General features: G+C 36.5%; 1 protein-coding gene across 2 annotated transcripts in view; it reads left to right on the top strand.

Moving 5' to 3' along the window:
* Positions 1–16,966, top strand: part of ncanb (neurocan b) — a 138,185-nt gene that overhangs the window by 36,496 nt on the left and 84,723 nt on the right. For both annotated transcript variants that reach the window (XM_089135050.1, XM_039682292.2), the window contains exons 3-7: positions 7,896–8,288; positions 11,365–11,539; positions 14,479–14,606; positions 15,433–15,726; positions 16,014–16,763. In XM_089135050.1, the coding sequence (XP_088991176.1) occupies positions 7,896–8,288; positions 11,365–11,539; positions 14,479–14,606; positions 15,433–15,726; positions 16,014–16,763 (1,740 nt within the window). The remainder of the gene's footprint in view (positions 1–7,895; positions 8,289–11,364; positions 11,540–14,478; positions 14,607–15,432; positions 15,727–16,013; positions 16,764–16,966) is intronic.

The raw sequence follows: 16,966 nt of genomic DNA, 5'->3' as shown, positions 1-16,966 counted from the left end.
ACCGTTTTGGAGAAGGCCGTATCTGCGGTGGCAGTGGATGAAAGACACCATTGGAGGTCCTACTTAAGAGTGGCAATCAAACAAACAGCTCTTATTCTGTGGAAATGATGCATATGTAGATTTACTTCAAGGCTACTGGCTCCCGTCGAGAATATTTTCGCAAGTTTTTCACAAATGCTGTGGATATAAGAATGTTTCAAGCTCAGTGAGGGCATTGCGATCGCTTGAGCAATTAGACGCCACAGGACAGTCTCGGCCTGTGGTTAGGTAACTGAAAGAAAGAGCAACAAAAATGGGCAGTTTGCCAAATGGTGGCCTGTTAAAATGGCCATGGCTCTAAAGAGAAATCGCAGTACAGTTACGAATTCTTCATTGCATTAGCTTTGTATCTCTGTTCTCATGGAAACCATTAAAGAGCGTTTAAGGAGGTCTAGTAACATTCACAGTCATATTAACATCATTGAAGGCTGTCTGTATTTTGTCTAAGGAAAGGCCATAAAGAAGCAGACAAATCTAACATTGTTCTTACTAAGATTTTTTTTTTTGTCAACTTTACTTAATGTCAAATAATTTGTTGAACTTACTTAAAATTTCTTAGTAATCTGTACTGTTTGCGTGCTATGCCTTCGTTACTCAGAAAAACCTTTTACACCATACTTGACTGGTTTGAGTCTATATATATATATATATATATATATATATATAAAATGTTTAATTAATTGACCGTTACATTATTTTTTTATTTTTTTATTTTTTTGCTGTCTCTTGTAAGTATAACCCCAATAACGATAGCAAATAAAATTGTAATGGTAAAATAAAGCCAAAAATAGAAGAAAAAAAAGCAATTTAATTATTCATGCCGCAATGCACTCTGGGAGTACACTTCCTCAGATCACAGACAGAATTAAGTTGACAAAACTTAAATGGATTAAGTAAGAGAGTAATTTGATGCTTACTTAATGAAATTAAGGCAACGAGTTTGCATAATAAAATTAAGTAAACTGAACTTACATTGTATTTGACAGTATTTGAATCATTTAGGATCTTTCAATGTATTTTTTGCGTTTTTTTTTTTTTTTAAATCCAACCTTTGTTAGTGGTAGTTCCTGTCACTCCTTATTATTATTGCTTTAAAAACGAATGAATTCATTCATTCATTTATTTTTATTATACACATTAGTATAATATTGCAGAACATGCGCTAATTTATTGTTAGCCGTTAACTTATTTTCATTTTTTTTTATTATTTTTATACACTTAACATAGCAGAACACAGGCTAAAATATCATTGTGTCAGCCATTAACTTTATTGATTTATTTTTGGTTATTATATATTATATATCCTAAGGACAACAATGGAAACAAGCCTTTGGGCTTTTTTGTGTTTTTATCCTTTTGAACACTTTGTGCTGATTGTTGTTGATGTTCAATACGTTTTTTAGTTGATTCATTAATTCATACACCATGTATATGGAAAAAAAAAAATCTTTTGGCTGTATATATGTAGCCACTGCTCTGAAATATGGCAGTACACATTCTTTGTGGCGGTCATTATCTTTTCTACATTGGTGGCTGCAGCAATAATTAAGGCAAGTTTAAGGAAGTAGGTAATGTGACATTCGCAGCTCGCATTAACACCACCGAATGCCGCCTGTTATTTTTAAGATGAAGGTTGTGTAAAGAAAGTACAGTAGGTGGCTTTTTCACTTCATAGAATCAGGCTCCTGTTGGTCTTTTTATTATTACCTTTTTTATATCTGACTTTTATGTTTTATCATCATTAATTGTGGTGTTCCTTTCGGTCGGTTTGGTAATAAAAGGCCCATTTTTTTTATAAAATCCCTCAAATATCACTGTCGAAAGGAATGAATGAAAAGACTACAGAAGGCATGATCGTCAGCATAACCCCGGCCCGCAATCGATCAGTCATTTCGTGGCTGCTGGGTAATTGAAGACAATAAGGCCACTGTCAGCAAGCAGCCAATTACATTAGCCTGCAGAGAAAGAAAGGGAGAAGGACAAAAACATCCATGTTGGAGATGCGTACGAGCGCTGTTGCCTTGTGTTCCCTGTTCTGGGATGATAAAGGCTTCTGACAGCACTTAATGCATTTCAGGTGTTCAAAGAGGACGGCAAATAGTCACAATACATCAATGAGCAGAAAACAGTAGCAAGTGGTCGCTTCTTTTTTTCCCCAAACTCTTCCTAGTCCTTTCCCCCTGTAACCCTCAATATTCTTGCCTTCTTTTTGGCTCGATCTCAGACGGACGAGGAAAGATTAAAAACTACGGCAGAATTTCAAACAAAAGGACTATCTCCAGGGGGTTATGCTTGTAAAAAAAAATTCCATCTAAATGCAGATTTGGTGTATTTTGCTATGCTTCTTACATTCATTATTTACCCATGTGGGACCAAAGCAATTTTTTATTTCTTGACTCCGAGGTGTAATTTGTTTTTTAAGGAGGTATCTGCATTTGATTTCTGGTTATTTAACGTGGCAAATTAGATCAGGCTTGCACACAAAACATTACAGAAGAAACAATTTTTCACACTGTTGGCACAACTGTATCCGGAGAGCAGCCTAATTTACTACATATCTGTTTTAATGCGTCTGAGAAACATGCATAAAAACAATTATAAGTGTTTGCATGTGGGCATCGAGGGCTTGGGAAACAAAAAGTCATGCTCTGCAGTCTCTCTGCTTATACTCTCCTCAAGCATGAATTCAGGCAACAGGAAGATAATTCTGTGCCTTTCCCTTATCGTGAGCATGACTTCCCTGGAGATGGAGGATAGAAAGGAAAGAAAGCATGGGCTTTGAGACAAGATCTGGTGGAAGGAGGAGTTGTCGATCCCTCTCCAGACATCACATGCAAACAGATTTTAATTTATAATCGGGTGATTTCAGTTGTGCTGCTGCTTTCAAACCGGAAAACAGTTTTTGAAAAATGTTATTAAATAATCTACTATTTAATTAATATAATATAATATAATATAATATAATATAATATAATATAATATAATATAATATAATATAATATAATATAATATAATATAATATAATATAATATAATATAATATAATATAATATGTACATCCAGGGCACGAAGCTCCCGTTCCACCACATCCCAAAGATGCTCTATTGGGTTGAGATCTGGTGACTGTGGGGGCCATTTTAGGACAGTGAACTCATTGTCATGTTCAAGAAACCAATTTTAAATAATTAAGCTTTGTGACATGGTGCATTATCCTGCTGGGTACATGGTGGCCATAAAGGGATGGACATGGCCAGAAACAATGCTCAGGTAGGCCGTGGCATTTAAACAATTCCCAATTGACACTAAAGTGTGCCAAGGAAACATCCCCCACCATTACACCACCACCAGCAGCTTGCACAGTGGTAACAAGGCATGATGGATCCATGTTCTCATTCTGTTTACGCCAAATTCTGACTCTACCATCTGAATGTCTCAACAGAAATCGAGACTCATCAGTCCAGGCAACATTTTTCCAGTTTCAACTGTCCAATTTTGGTGAGCTCTTGTAAATTGGAGCCTCTTTTTCCTATTTGTAGTGGAGATGAGTGGTTCCTGGTGCTGTTGTTGAGCATGCAACTCAAGGTTGTGCGTGTTGTGGCTTCACAAAAGTAACGAGTGATTATTTCAGTCAAAGTTGCTCTTCTATCAGTTTGAATCAGTCGGCCCATTCTCCTCTGATCTCTAGCATCAACAAGGCATTTTCGCCCACAGGACTGCCGCATACTGGATGTTTTTCCCTTTTCACACCATTCTTTGTAAACCCTAGAAATGGTTGTGTGTGAAAATCCCAGTAACTGAGCAGATTGTGAAATACTCAGACTGGCCCGTATGGCACCAACAACCATGCCACGCTCAAAATTGCTTAAATCACCTTTATTTCCCATTCTGACATTGAGTTTGGAGTTCAGGAGATTGTCTTGACCAGGACCACACCCCTAAATTCATTGAAACAACTGCCATGTGATTGGTTGATATTTGGTAGATAATAGGTTGGTAGATAATTGCATTAATGAGAAATTTAACAGGTGTTCCTACGGAGGCGTATTGCATTCACTTGAAGAAAAAAAATCTACTCTGTTTTTCTGAATTAATGAGTTAATTTTTCATGAGAAAAAAAATTGCTCTGTTTTTCTGAATTAATGAGTTAATTTTTCATGAGAAAATTTTTTTTTCTCTGTTTTTCTGAATTAATGAGTTAATTTTTCATGAGAAAATTTTTTTTTTGCTCTGTTTTTCTGAATTAACGAGTTAATTTTTCATGAGAAAAAAGTTTTTCTCTGTTTTTCTGAATTAATGAGTTAATTTTTCATGAGAAAATATTTTTTCTCTGTTTTTCTGAATTAATGAGTTAATTTTTCGTGAGAAAAAAAGTTTTTGCTCTGTTTTTTCTGAATTAACTCGTTAATTCAGAAAAACAGAGCAAAAAAAAATTCCATGAAAAATTAACTCGTTAATTCAGAAAAACAGAGAAAAAAAAAAATCCATGAAAAATTAACTCATTAATTTAGAAAAACAGAGCAAATTTTTTTTTCTTCATGAAAAATTAACTCGTTAATTCAGAAAAAAAATGCAATACGCCTCCGTATGTTCCTAATAATCCTTTTGGTGAGTGTATTTATGTATTCCCAAATATATATATATATATATATATATATATATATTTCCAGATTAGGCCTATTAATTTATTTTTCATTTAAATAATCAGCAAATTAAAGTGTATTATTATTATATATGTTACATGTTTGTATATACTGTGTATATATATATATATATATATATATCATTTTTGCAAACCGATATCAATTCTTCAATATTTCATGCATGTTTGAATAAATCTGGCAAATTTTTATGACAGTCACCATTTAATTTTTTTTACATAACTTTATTATTATAATAAATAAAAAATATGTTTGTATGTAAAGTCATTTCATTTTTACCTTAAATATTATAGTAGGCTAATGAATCCTAGTAGGCTACAACTGACTCCCATAGTTTTCAGCATTAGTCCACCACTGCTTAACAGAGCACACTCAAATTGAACCTTTCCTCTCAGCTAACCGATTTCCTTCGTAACATGTTTGTGAAGATAGCCTATGTGCCTCGTTTCAACAAGAAAATTGCAGGTCCATTTACCCCTCCCATTGATGTTGTCAAGCACTCGCTCTCTAGCGTTTTCACCTATGTACAGTCCATTTCTGTGGGGACGGAGTATAAGTGCCGTTAGACGAGTGGGCTGCCATCATCTCTACCAAGATATTCGCTATTACTACCTGCAAATGACTGTTGCCTGTTAGAGATGACATTATCCTCCTTGCTTCAGCTAAAAGTCATCATAGATGAATTTATGCCATCATATTTGCTGTAAACATGCACCGCAACAGCATGGCTAGATAATGATGATGCTGTTTGCTTTCGAATTTCGATTCAGCTGTGTTTGTAAAAATATGTAAGCCTAGTAAATATATACATTTTTAAAAGGCTTACAATTTGGTTGATTTAAAAAGAACTGAAAAACAGTTTTGTATCACATGTTGTGATGAGAAATTTACAAATTCAGATTGAGAACTCAGTCTGTGATAAACTCCGAAACGCCTCTGATTGGACATTGCATTCATACGCTCAACAGAAATGTGTGAGATTGGTTTTAATGCTCAATGGTGCAAACCACTTTTAAAAAGAAATCTGATGCAACGTGATTTTTAATTTTTCTACACTTTTCATTAATTTCACATCTCACTTTAATCATGACAGCCATAATAGATCTAGCTTAATTGTGCGTGTGGACAGTTCTTGAAATTAGGGTCATTTTTTTGTATATTTTAGTGGCATTTTTGCCCCAAGCCCTTGTTAATTTCCTGTCCCTGATATATAACTCCTCTTGGCACTTATAAAAAGTGTCCAGAGTACACAAACTGTTAAATCAATTCATTTAAAACAAAGAGAAGTAAATGAAAAAGCACTTTAAAGTCAGAATTGTGCCATCTCCTTCACCCAGCGTCCCAATCTCTCCGTGTAATTATGCTGAGGAGTTGTTGGGGCTGGGAAAGATGACATTTCCCTGTACTGGTAGATGACTCCATTCTTTACATTAAAATCAAATCAAATAACGGCAGGGCAAGCCAAGACACGGGGTGCTGGGCAAAAGCCCACTCTAATGAAAATAAATCAGTGAATTTTTGCGCTCTCGCTCGGAATAGTCTGCACCCTCTCTTCTTTCGTCTTACCTCATGTCATTCATTCAATCGGTCTTGCAGCAATTATATTCTCACCTCCCCATATGCAAATGAGAATGACGACTGGCCCCCGCACACATTGTTCTAAGCTAATGCAAGTGTACATAATAGGAATTGCATTTCACTGGGTGATGAGAAAAAAAAAAACGCTGTAGTGCGCTGTGCTTGTTTGTACATCTATGCATCAACCCCCATTTTGCTCATGCCTCTTATTGATTTTATTTGATTTTTTTTCACCTTTGAGGCAAAAGGGATTATTACTTTTATACCTCCATTTGCCTGTGCGGTCACTGCTGCCAGGGTTTGCTGAATTTATGTTACACAAATAGGGAGAGTATAAATAATGAATTGTTTACTATTGTATAATGTATTAATATTGATTTTAGCTAAATAACCTTGTATGTTTCTCTCGAAGAGCACAAATATGTATTTTGCCTGTTTTTATCAATAGTAGGACAAAGTCTCTTATGCTCACCAAAGCTGCATTTATTTGATAGTATTATTGGGAAATATCATTACCATTTAAATAACTGTTTTCAATTTTAATATAGATTTTAAAGATTTATTCCTGTGATGTCAAAGCTGAATTTTCAGCATCATTACTTCAGTCTTCAGTGTCTCACGAGCCTTCGGAAATCATTCTAACATGCTGATTTGCTATTCAAGAAACATTTCTTATTATTATTAATGTTGAAAATAGTTTAGCTGTTAATTTTTTTTTGTTGTTGTTGTGGGAACTTTGATACAGTTTTGGATTATTCTTTTACTAAATTGTTTAATTATTTACTGGATTTTATTTTTATTATTATGATTTTTTTATTTATTCTAAACTGTTTTAATTATTCTGATTTCTTTTGATTATTTTAATTTCTTCCATGTAAAGCACTTTGAATTGGCACTGTGTTTGAAATGTGCCTTTTATTGACACCAGTGTTGGTTGTAACTAATTACTAAGTAATTAGTTACTGTAATTTAATTACTTTCCCCTTGGAAATGTAAAGTAAGGGATTACTCTTCATTTTTCTGTAATTTAATTACAGTTACTTCTGACGTAATCGAGGTAAATACTGTGTATAGATCAATCAGATCTCACAGCGATTCGTATGCATTTTTTGAGGTGTCTAAATCGTACGACCGCACTCGTACAAATTCGTATGAATTAGGCATCTTGTAAAATATGTATGAAAAAAGTGTGAAATGTCATGAGATCAGACATAAAAGAATAGTGGGTTTAACATCAAAATGTATTGTCTGATGTTAAAAAGTATGTTTTTATAATGTAACCTTCTCCACCTTGGTCTGTTTAAGGATAATTCATGCAATTTTATAGTATTTATTGGAAAGAATTAAAACAGATTCATGTCTATCCTTGTATTATTCAGTTGGTTGAGATTTATATGGGATTTTGAAAGTAATTAGTAATTAAATACTTTTTAGAGCACAGTAATCTAATTACACTGTTAAGAGGTAATTAGTAACTAGTAAATAATTACTTTTTTAGAGTAACTAAAGTAAGTAGAGTAACACTGATGGACTCTACAGAAAGATTGGCATTTTTTCTTAGAAACGTTTCATTAAAATGCTTGAATATGATCTGTTTTGTCGTTTGTTCCTGTTTCCTCAGGCATGGTGAGCTGTGACACTGTGGTGAACATGCGTAAAGTGACTCACCAGAGGGTCCAGGAGCCTCTGTCGGGTACGGCCCTCCTGCCGTGTGTTTTCACTCTGCGCCCGAGTGCTTCTAACGAACCGCCCCGCATCAAATGGACCAAACTGTGGGGTCAACGTGGCGTGGACGGCCTACAAAAGCAGCAATCGATTCTTGTGGCTAAAGACAATATAATCAAGGTGAAGAAAGCCTTCCAGGGTCGCGTCACCTTGCCGGGTTACCCGGAGAACCGCTACAACGCCAGCTTGGTGCTGACAGGCCTGCGATCCAGCGACTCGGGAATGTACCGCTGTGAGGTCGTGGTCGGCATTAACGACGAACAAGATACGGTGCCTCTTCAGGTCACGGGTAATGTAACGCTCTGCAGAATGCTAATACACGCAGCTGTGATTATAGTCATTCGATTCACAGTTGACTTCTTTCTTCTTTTGGTTTGTGTTTTGTGCAAAAACTTGTCTCACAATTAACTTCCCTTTTCAGTGGTTTAGCAGGCCTCTGGGTGAAACGTACTCGGTGAATGACTAATTTGAAAATCTGGTGTAATTACAGTCCTCAGTGCTAAGGATTGGTTTTCCCGCACATCTGGTGGCGTTTTCCATCAGATCAGTCCACGAAGGCATGGACCAAACAGCTGCTGCACTTTCTGCACACTCAGATTCCTGCCAAAACCTTGATGAAATTAGTTAGACTTCATTCGCTGACAATATGCACTGCAGTGCTTGTGTTAGCATGAGGCTGTGGAGCGGAAATGTGCATGGGGCGAATTCGTCAAGCAGCGTTTTTCGCACATTTCAGCTCGAAAACCTGCATGTTGTTCACTAAACAAGCTGGGTTTAACCAGGTGATAAATGCACTGCAGTAGTGACCCTCCAGTTAATTCATTCTTTTAAGCGCAAAAGTAGATTACGATCATTAGAGATTCCCAAAATTCAGCGCTATTGTGATATATAGCGCAAACCTCCCAATTTATGAAAAATGTATTGAATGTGTAAACATAAGCTGATGTAATGAAAAATCATAATAAAAGGAATGTAAAAATAAAAACTTATTAGAATTATAATTAAATTTACATAAAAATATTAAGCAAAAATATGTAATGAAAATAAATGTAATTATGTAAAAAAAAAAAGTAAAAATTAGGGCTGTGCCAAAAATTAATTGCGATTAATCGCATCCAAAATAAAAGTCTGTGTTTACATAATATATTTGTGTGTGCTGTATATAATTATTTTGTATATATAAATACCTATGCATGCATGTATATATTTAAGAATTATTTGCGCCTAAATTCTGTATATATATATATATATATATATATATATAAATACATAATCTATATTATATAAATATTTTATATATGAATAACACATTTTCTTAAATATATACATGCATGTGTGTGTATTTATATACACAAAATAATTATATACAGCACACACAAATATATTATGTAAACACAGACTTTTATTTTGAATTAATTTTTGCACAGCCCTAGTAAAAATATGTAATAATCATAGTAAAGAGAAAAAAAAAAACACTGTGGATTATGTAAATATAAGCCAACATTATGAGAAAACAATAATATCCATAATAAAAATGATGCAAAAAGTTAAAATTAAATGTATATAAATAAAAATAAAATAAAAAATCTAACAGTAAGGACTAAAAAATAATATAAGAATGATAAGTAATGAATACAGATAGTAAATATGTAAAAATAAATGTATAAAATAAATAAGTATAAAATACAGAAAAAAATGCTAATATAGTAAGGAGTAAATAAGACTTATATATAGTATATTTAAATATAATAATATATTTACACATTATGTAAATAAAAGCGCTTATGTTAGATGTGATTAATCGATTTGGCAGCACTAATAAAAACTAAAATAACAAAAAATCTGATAGTAGAGAGAGTAAAACAAGCACACCATCTATCACAGAAAAAAAGAAAGGATATCATTGAACTTTTAAAGTAAAATAAATGATCAAAAATAAAGTTAAACATAAACAAGTTTTTGATTAATGTGGCCTAAGCGGCATCCAGCAGAGAAGGGGAACGAAATGAACCAATATGATTAAAACGTAATTTGTGATTGCAAAACCTAACGAGGATTGCTTCTCCCAACAGAGAGTGGCTCTTAAAAATGCATTACGGGATACCAGTGTATTATTAATAATATACAAGCAGATACTCGTGTAGCCTACTTTTCGTTTCAAAACAGAAACCTCCTCGTATGTGTGTTTGAATAGATAATTAGTTCAAGCTCACCAATTAAAGCATTGAAACAAAATTCCCATTACTGTTGCAAGCTTTTATGATAATCGCAATAACGCTCTCAATAAAGGCACTGCGGCCCTTTAGACGTTTTCACACCTTGTGTTGCAGCATCGGAAATATTTATTTATGCCAATCCGTGTTTACTTATAAATACGTCCGAAAATAATCTCGATTGATGCTCATCGGTGCACATCATTTTGTACGTAATCACACGACGGTTCCATTATTTAACACAATAAACGAGTGAATCTTTGCTAATCTATTGAAATGCTCTGATATTTTGTTAGAAACATTCAACTGAACTGTTTAGCTAACTGGTCATAAATCTGACCCTCGTCTCCTCTGAATATGTATTCGGGAAATGAGACGTGGAAACTCTGACCCCTTTTTTTAATAAGATGCTGCATCCCTCAGAGGACGAGAGTCCCACATATCTCGACCCCACATGTTTGTCACAGACTGAATATTTTTAAAAGCTCAGAGCCTTTCCTGAACTCCAATGGGAAGCAAAAAAGAGAAGTACAAAAATTTGAAGGAAGGAAGGAAATAAAAAACGAAGTCTTTCTCTCATGCCTCTTTGAAGTGGGGTGTCATGCGTAGCTGGCACGGTTGGGTAAGAAACGGGCCGTATTGCTCAGGAGACTAAAATCTTTCCCCTCAAGATGTCGTCTGAAGTGTTTCGCCATAAATTGGCCCACCTAGCTTTGAGGATTTCCCTTTGTCCCTTTCATGTTTGTTCGTTTCTTGCGGGATGGCTGCCGACAGTGGAGGTCATAGACTTGGAGTTTGGAATAGAGGACGAAAGGGACTCGGAAACCGATGTGATTGGGAATAGCAGATGGGCAGTTCAGAAGCAATCCCAGAAATGACATTTCTTTGACAAGTTAGAGGACGGGCTTCCAGTCCGCTGTACAAAGAACTGGTGCTGGGATCTCATTTCTCACTGTGTTTCTGTCTGTTGTCATTCTCAGAGGAATGGCGGAAAAATAGGAATGAAACCGAAATTCAGGAAATAACGTTATTTAGTGGATCTCAAGAGACCTGCATCAAGTTAAACACTTTTAATTGCTGTTCATTGGGGAAATAGTTGATGTAAGGTGTAGTTCCCATCATGCACTTCACTGTCTGTTTTCTCCCACACAGGAGTGGTTTTCCATTACCGTGCGCCCCACGACCGCTACGCATTGTCCTTCTCAGATGCCAAAAGAGTTTGCCTGGAGAACTCCGCGAACATCGCCACGCCGGCCCAGCTGCAGGCCACTTTTAATGACGGATACGACAACTGCGATGCCGGTTGGCTGTCGGACCAGAGTGTGAGGTCAGAACGACTTTAGTCAGTTATTTTGTGAACCAGAATCGGTGCATGTATATTAAGTAGCCCATTTATGACGTCTTTGAACATTGCGTTCTGAATCACACCGTTTATATATTTATCGAATTATTTATTTTGACATGGCAATTTTATTGAATATTTCTATACTTTTAAAAATTACATTTTATTTTTAACTGTACATGTTACAGACAGGATTTGACATTAAAGGGTTAGTTCACCCAAAAATGAAAATTAAGTCATTAATTACTCACCCCCATTTAAACATTTTCTTCATTGACTTTCTGGGCCGTCAAGTGTCATTCCCTTAGGAGCCTATGTGGTAGTGATTCGGCTCTCAAATTTAATAAAAAATATCTTCATTTGTGCTCCGAAGATGAACAAAGGTCTTACGGGGTTGGTACAGCATGGGGGTGAGTAATTAATGACTTAATTTTCATTTTTGGGTGAACTAACCCTTTAACACCCACCAGCTTGCTAAACGCGGTTGGATTTTAGCAGTGGCGTGTAACACAGTCAATCCATATACATATACATACATATCAATACTGAAATATCTAAAACTTTCCAAAAGGCTGCTCATTTTCCACAGAATAGATAAAACCAGCTGCGCTTTCTCACTCTCTCATCTCTCCAACAGTGAGTTGACACAAAAACGCCTCCCTTCACTCACTCAGTTTTTAATTTGCTTCGGATGAATATTGTTGGTGTTACAGGGCTTGAATTTCGGCATGGGATTGTGCATTTTTTTTATAATTTCAGCAGATTTTGTGCGCGCACATAAAGCAACCTCTCAGAACTAATCTGGGTTCAACAGTCAAATACACACGAACAAATGCCGAACACACATAATGTCAAAACGACGTTCTTGGTGAGTTTTCGCGTGAACAGTCAGTTAAAGGTACAATATGTAAGATTTTTGCAGTAAAATATCCAAACACCACTAGGCCAATGTTATATATTTTGTTTAGTTGATTATTTACAATATTCCCAAAGTTTCTAACTAATTGTAAATCGTGAGAAAATTACGATTTTAACCAAGGAAATGGGACGTTTCAGCTGGGGTGAGGAGTCGCCAGTCAATGGCATCAAATCCGCGTTACCCTCGGTTTTCGCTGGTACTGCCATAGTAACCATGGCGACAGACGTTGGTTATGCTTAGCAGGACGCCCACGCTGTTGTTATTTTGTTCAAACATTATGGACCATGGTAAGCAGACTTTGAGACAAAAAGAGGACTAAAACGAAGATCAACATCTTTCGAGATGCTGAGAGCTCCACGTCCGCGAGTGTTGCAGGTTACTTTATGAGACAGGTGAGCAAATGTACATAAAATAATTTTATTTAGTTCAACATGATGTGATCTGTTTGTTATTCTAATGTTGATCTAGCTTACTGCTAGTTTAATACAGCCAACAAACAACATTCAACACACTCAAGTGCAGTTTAATGTGATAGCGTAACTGTTAGAGCAAGTGAAACAGCACTGCGTTGCCTCAAGTTTAATTCGTCTAATAAACTGAACTGTGCGAGTATTAATTCAGCACTTCTGTGTAGTTTGGTAGAATGAAATGTCCGTATTCCTTTATATCCGTTGGACTCGCGTCTCTCATTAGCAATCGCGCCCTGCTTCATACCACAGTCATGTTAAAAACATCAAAGTATTCACTCATACATAAAAGATCCATCAGCTTGACGACAAGATCCATAATTCCACTTAATGCTTTGGGTCATCGATATAAGCCTTTGTTATTGTAAAAGGTTAGCGACCCCTGGTGAAAAATCCTACATATTGTACCTTTAAGTGAACAGTTGCGAAAGAAAACACGTTTAAAAGTATAATGGATCCGTGTGTCAGGTTTTAAAGTGACAGCAGCCTAATATACCTGCTGCAAAATTATGAGATAATATAAAAAAAAAATATCTATCTAGATTTTCCCCATTCTATCAATGTCAAAATTGGCTGATAACTTTTGGAAAACCACTAGCGACAGTGACTGGTGAGCAGAAAAGTTAATGTCAAACCCTGGTCTATAACATATATAGTATACAAGGTAAATGATAAAAAGTTCTACAAAGATAGATTTACTTAATCTTAAATTTTACAACTTTGCTGAGCAGATTCAGAAACATGCACATATTTGGCAGTAAAGAAGTCTTTGAACATGTTTACATAATTCTGTTCCCCAGTGAATCTCTTAATCTTCCTTTTAATGTTCCTTCTAAAAGTATCACTTTTGTAGATTAGAACATATTATACACAAATTTTAGCTGCCTTGCAGATAAATTGGGCCCCCTAGCATGAAACAGAATAACATAACTTTTTTATGCGAGGGGTCCTGGCCTCAAAGCAATTTAATAATCATCCATTCTAATTAATCGTAATATCTATTATGTATTGACTATATTACAGCTCTATTTCTTCAGGCTTGCCAATTCTCCATGGCTGAACGTTAGACAGCTATTGATTTCAACATTTATATATACCACATATTGTCAGCTCGTAATTGAGGCGCAAAGCCTGGCCCTCACCGCATAAAAGCGTAAGCGAGGTTTTCCCTCCCTGCCTGGAAGAGCTCTAATTGGGCCATCTCCAGAGAAGCTTGGCTACACATCAGTGAAGACGCAAACGCGCAATTAACGCAAGCGTATGGAGACATCAGAGATCTCTAGACTGGGATGAAAATATGCGGGCTGTTTTAATGGTTTTATATAACTGAGTTCAATATTTGGGCTGCGCAAAAACCCCCATTGCTATTTCTCTTCGGAAACCCTGGAGTGCCGTGTATAATCTCTTAATCAGAGTTTAGCCGGCACCCCTGCGCCTTCCAAATCGATGCGCTTTCGAGTAATTGCACAGTTTATCTTACTCACTCCTCCCCTCCTTGGAAATGTATTATTTCATTTTTATTTTGGCTGTCTACCTAGGTATCCCATCCAGTCCCCTCGGCCTGGCTGCTACGGCGACAGGGAGGACTCACCTGGCGTGAGGAACTACGGCAGCCGAGCCCCCGATGAGATGTTTGATGTGTACTGCTTTGCCAACAGCCTGCAAGGTACCACGGATGGCTTCAGATACAGCCTAGTCATCCAAAAACTGTGTCTTTAAATGTCCTCATGAGCCTCAGACGTCGTAGATGCATGTACCTGCTTGTTTCTCAATTCCCAGAGCATCTAAGTAGGTCACCATCCTTTCAGCTCAGCCACACGGTTTATGCCATAACTTTTTTTTTAAGTGCACATCTATGTGTTTCAAGCAGTCCTGTCTCATGCAGTTCCAAATTGTCTTAAAAGTTTAATGTCTGGCATAGTCACTATTTTTTTTTTTTTCAAATGTATTAAATATTAAAAAAGTATATATTTTTTATTTGTTTGTTTGTTTATCCATCCATCCATCCACCCACCAATCGGGAAAATAGACATAATTCAGTTAAGCTTATATATTACTTAGAACTTCTAACTTGTGGGGATTTCATTTTCTTCATTTTATACAAGAATTGAGTTTAAGAAAACAAAATACAATTTCAAGAGGAAGAAATACAGAAGTATAGAAGATAGATGGAATAAAAAGTATATCATAGGTTTTTGAAAATAATTAAACATTCCCTTAAATGCTTTCCCGTAAAAGCACTTTAGTATTCAACTTCACACGAGGAAAAAAATGTTGTATCAATAGTAAAATAAATTAATCAAATAAGTGAACAATACTTTGTCTTTTCTAAATTTTGTTAATGGGTATTGTATTAATGGATTCTGTAAACAATTTTATAAATGTACAACCAAATTTAGTTTATTTATAAGGTTTATTTATAGTTCTCATGTTGCAAACAGGAGCATTCCTATGGGAAATTAGCACTCATAGATCACATGTGCTCTCTCCAGGTGAAGTATTCCACACCAGTGTGCAGGAGAAGTTGAGCCTAGCATCTGCATCCACTCACTGCCACACTCTGGGAGCTCAACTGGCCACAGTCGGGCAGCTTTACCTGGCCTGGCAGGGTGGCCTAGACCGCTGCGACCCCGGCTGGCTGGCCGACGGTAGCGTGCGGTATCCCATCAACTTGCCTCGACGTAACTGCGGAGGGGATGAACCAGGAGTACGGACTGTTTACCACAACCCCAACCGCACCGGCTTCCCAGACACTACCGATCTCTTTGACGCCTACTGCTATCAAGGTTTGTTGAACTAGCGGGCTTTCAGGCATATATACAAACGTCTTTTTGTTTTTGTTTTTTGTTTTTTACCTCAATTTTGAGTTAAAGCAATTTTCTTTTCCCACTCATAATTCTCTTACATCTGGTATATATAATTTTGGTAACATGTTTCAGAATAATTTTCCCCCCGTAACATCAAGAGTTTCACGAGCATCTGAAAAATGTATAATATGAGGATTAGGATAAATTCTGCTTTGTAGTTATTTTCTGTCAGTGCCGCCATTAATGAGACTATCTTACTCTTTCAGAGAAGAATTTTGAAGAGCAGGCTGCAATTCTCCACAAGACCCTAGAAAACTCCACTCTGAACTCTTCAAGCGAAGAAGAGGTGCAGCTCCAAAGAAACGGAGTCTTCCCCGAACCTTCAACTTGGACCGGTTTGGTCGATCTCGAGAAGGAAGATTTCAAGTCCATCATAAACAATGAATCTTCAGAAATCTCAGGGGAGCATGTTGTAATCCATCTTGGACCTGACTGGGAAGATGATCCCAAAGATGCTGTAGAGACACAGGAGAACCTTCAAGGGGGTTCTGCGAAAGAGGAGACTGATGATCCCGATGGTCCTTATGTATCTCCTGACCCTTCCTCAACTACTCCTTCCTCCTCTACGCAAGCTCAGACCAGCAACAGCGTCATTTCCAGCTTTGTGAACACAATCATGAAGCCATTTAGGTACTGGACTGGGACGGGAGTGCCTCAGATACCAGCCACAGAGTCCAGCTTCTACAGAGGAACCTCAGAAACGGTTCCACCTGCCAGGACGAAGCCAAGTAGAGGGAAAATAAGCAAAGGAGGCGCTGATAATGCCATTGTGGAGCCAAATACTAAGGGACTTTCATATAACCCTTCCTCATCAGATCTAGAAGAAGAGCTACTGGAGCAGGAGAAGGAGGTGGTCCCAGTGGCTGCACAGCAGGAGATAAAGAGTCCAAGCAATTCTCATATGGATCATCCATATTCACAGACCTTGACAGAGAGTTTCACTGAACCATCCAAAGGTAGGACTGGCTCAAGCAGAATTTAAGTACAAGATTTTAAGCTTTGATTTTTAGGTCCTCTGTCGATCATTGGGGGTATAAGTGTGTTTCTTCGACTTTATGTCCCATTGGATGATTTTTATTATCATTTTATGGATGATTTTATTAAGTACATAGACTTGTTTAAATTTATTTTGTTTAGCTTTTTCAAGTTGCAAATTTTC

Source organism: Pimephales promelas, chromosome 2 (genome assembly GCF_988280905.1).
Source record: "Pimephales promelas chromosome 2, fPimPro1.hap1.1, whole genome shotgun sequence".
Classification (NCBI taxonomy): Eukaryota; Metazoa; Chordata; class Actinopteri; order Cypriniformes; family Leuciscidae; genus Pimephales; species Pimephales promelas.
The sequence above is the reverse complement of the archived record's forward strand: the minus strand, read 5'-3'. Positions and strand labels throughout refer to the sequence as shown.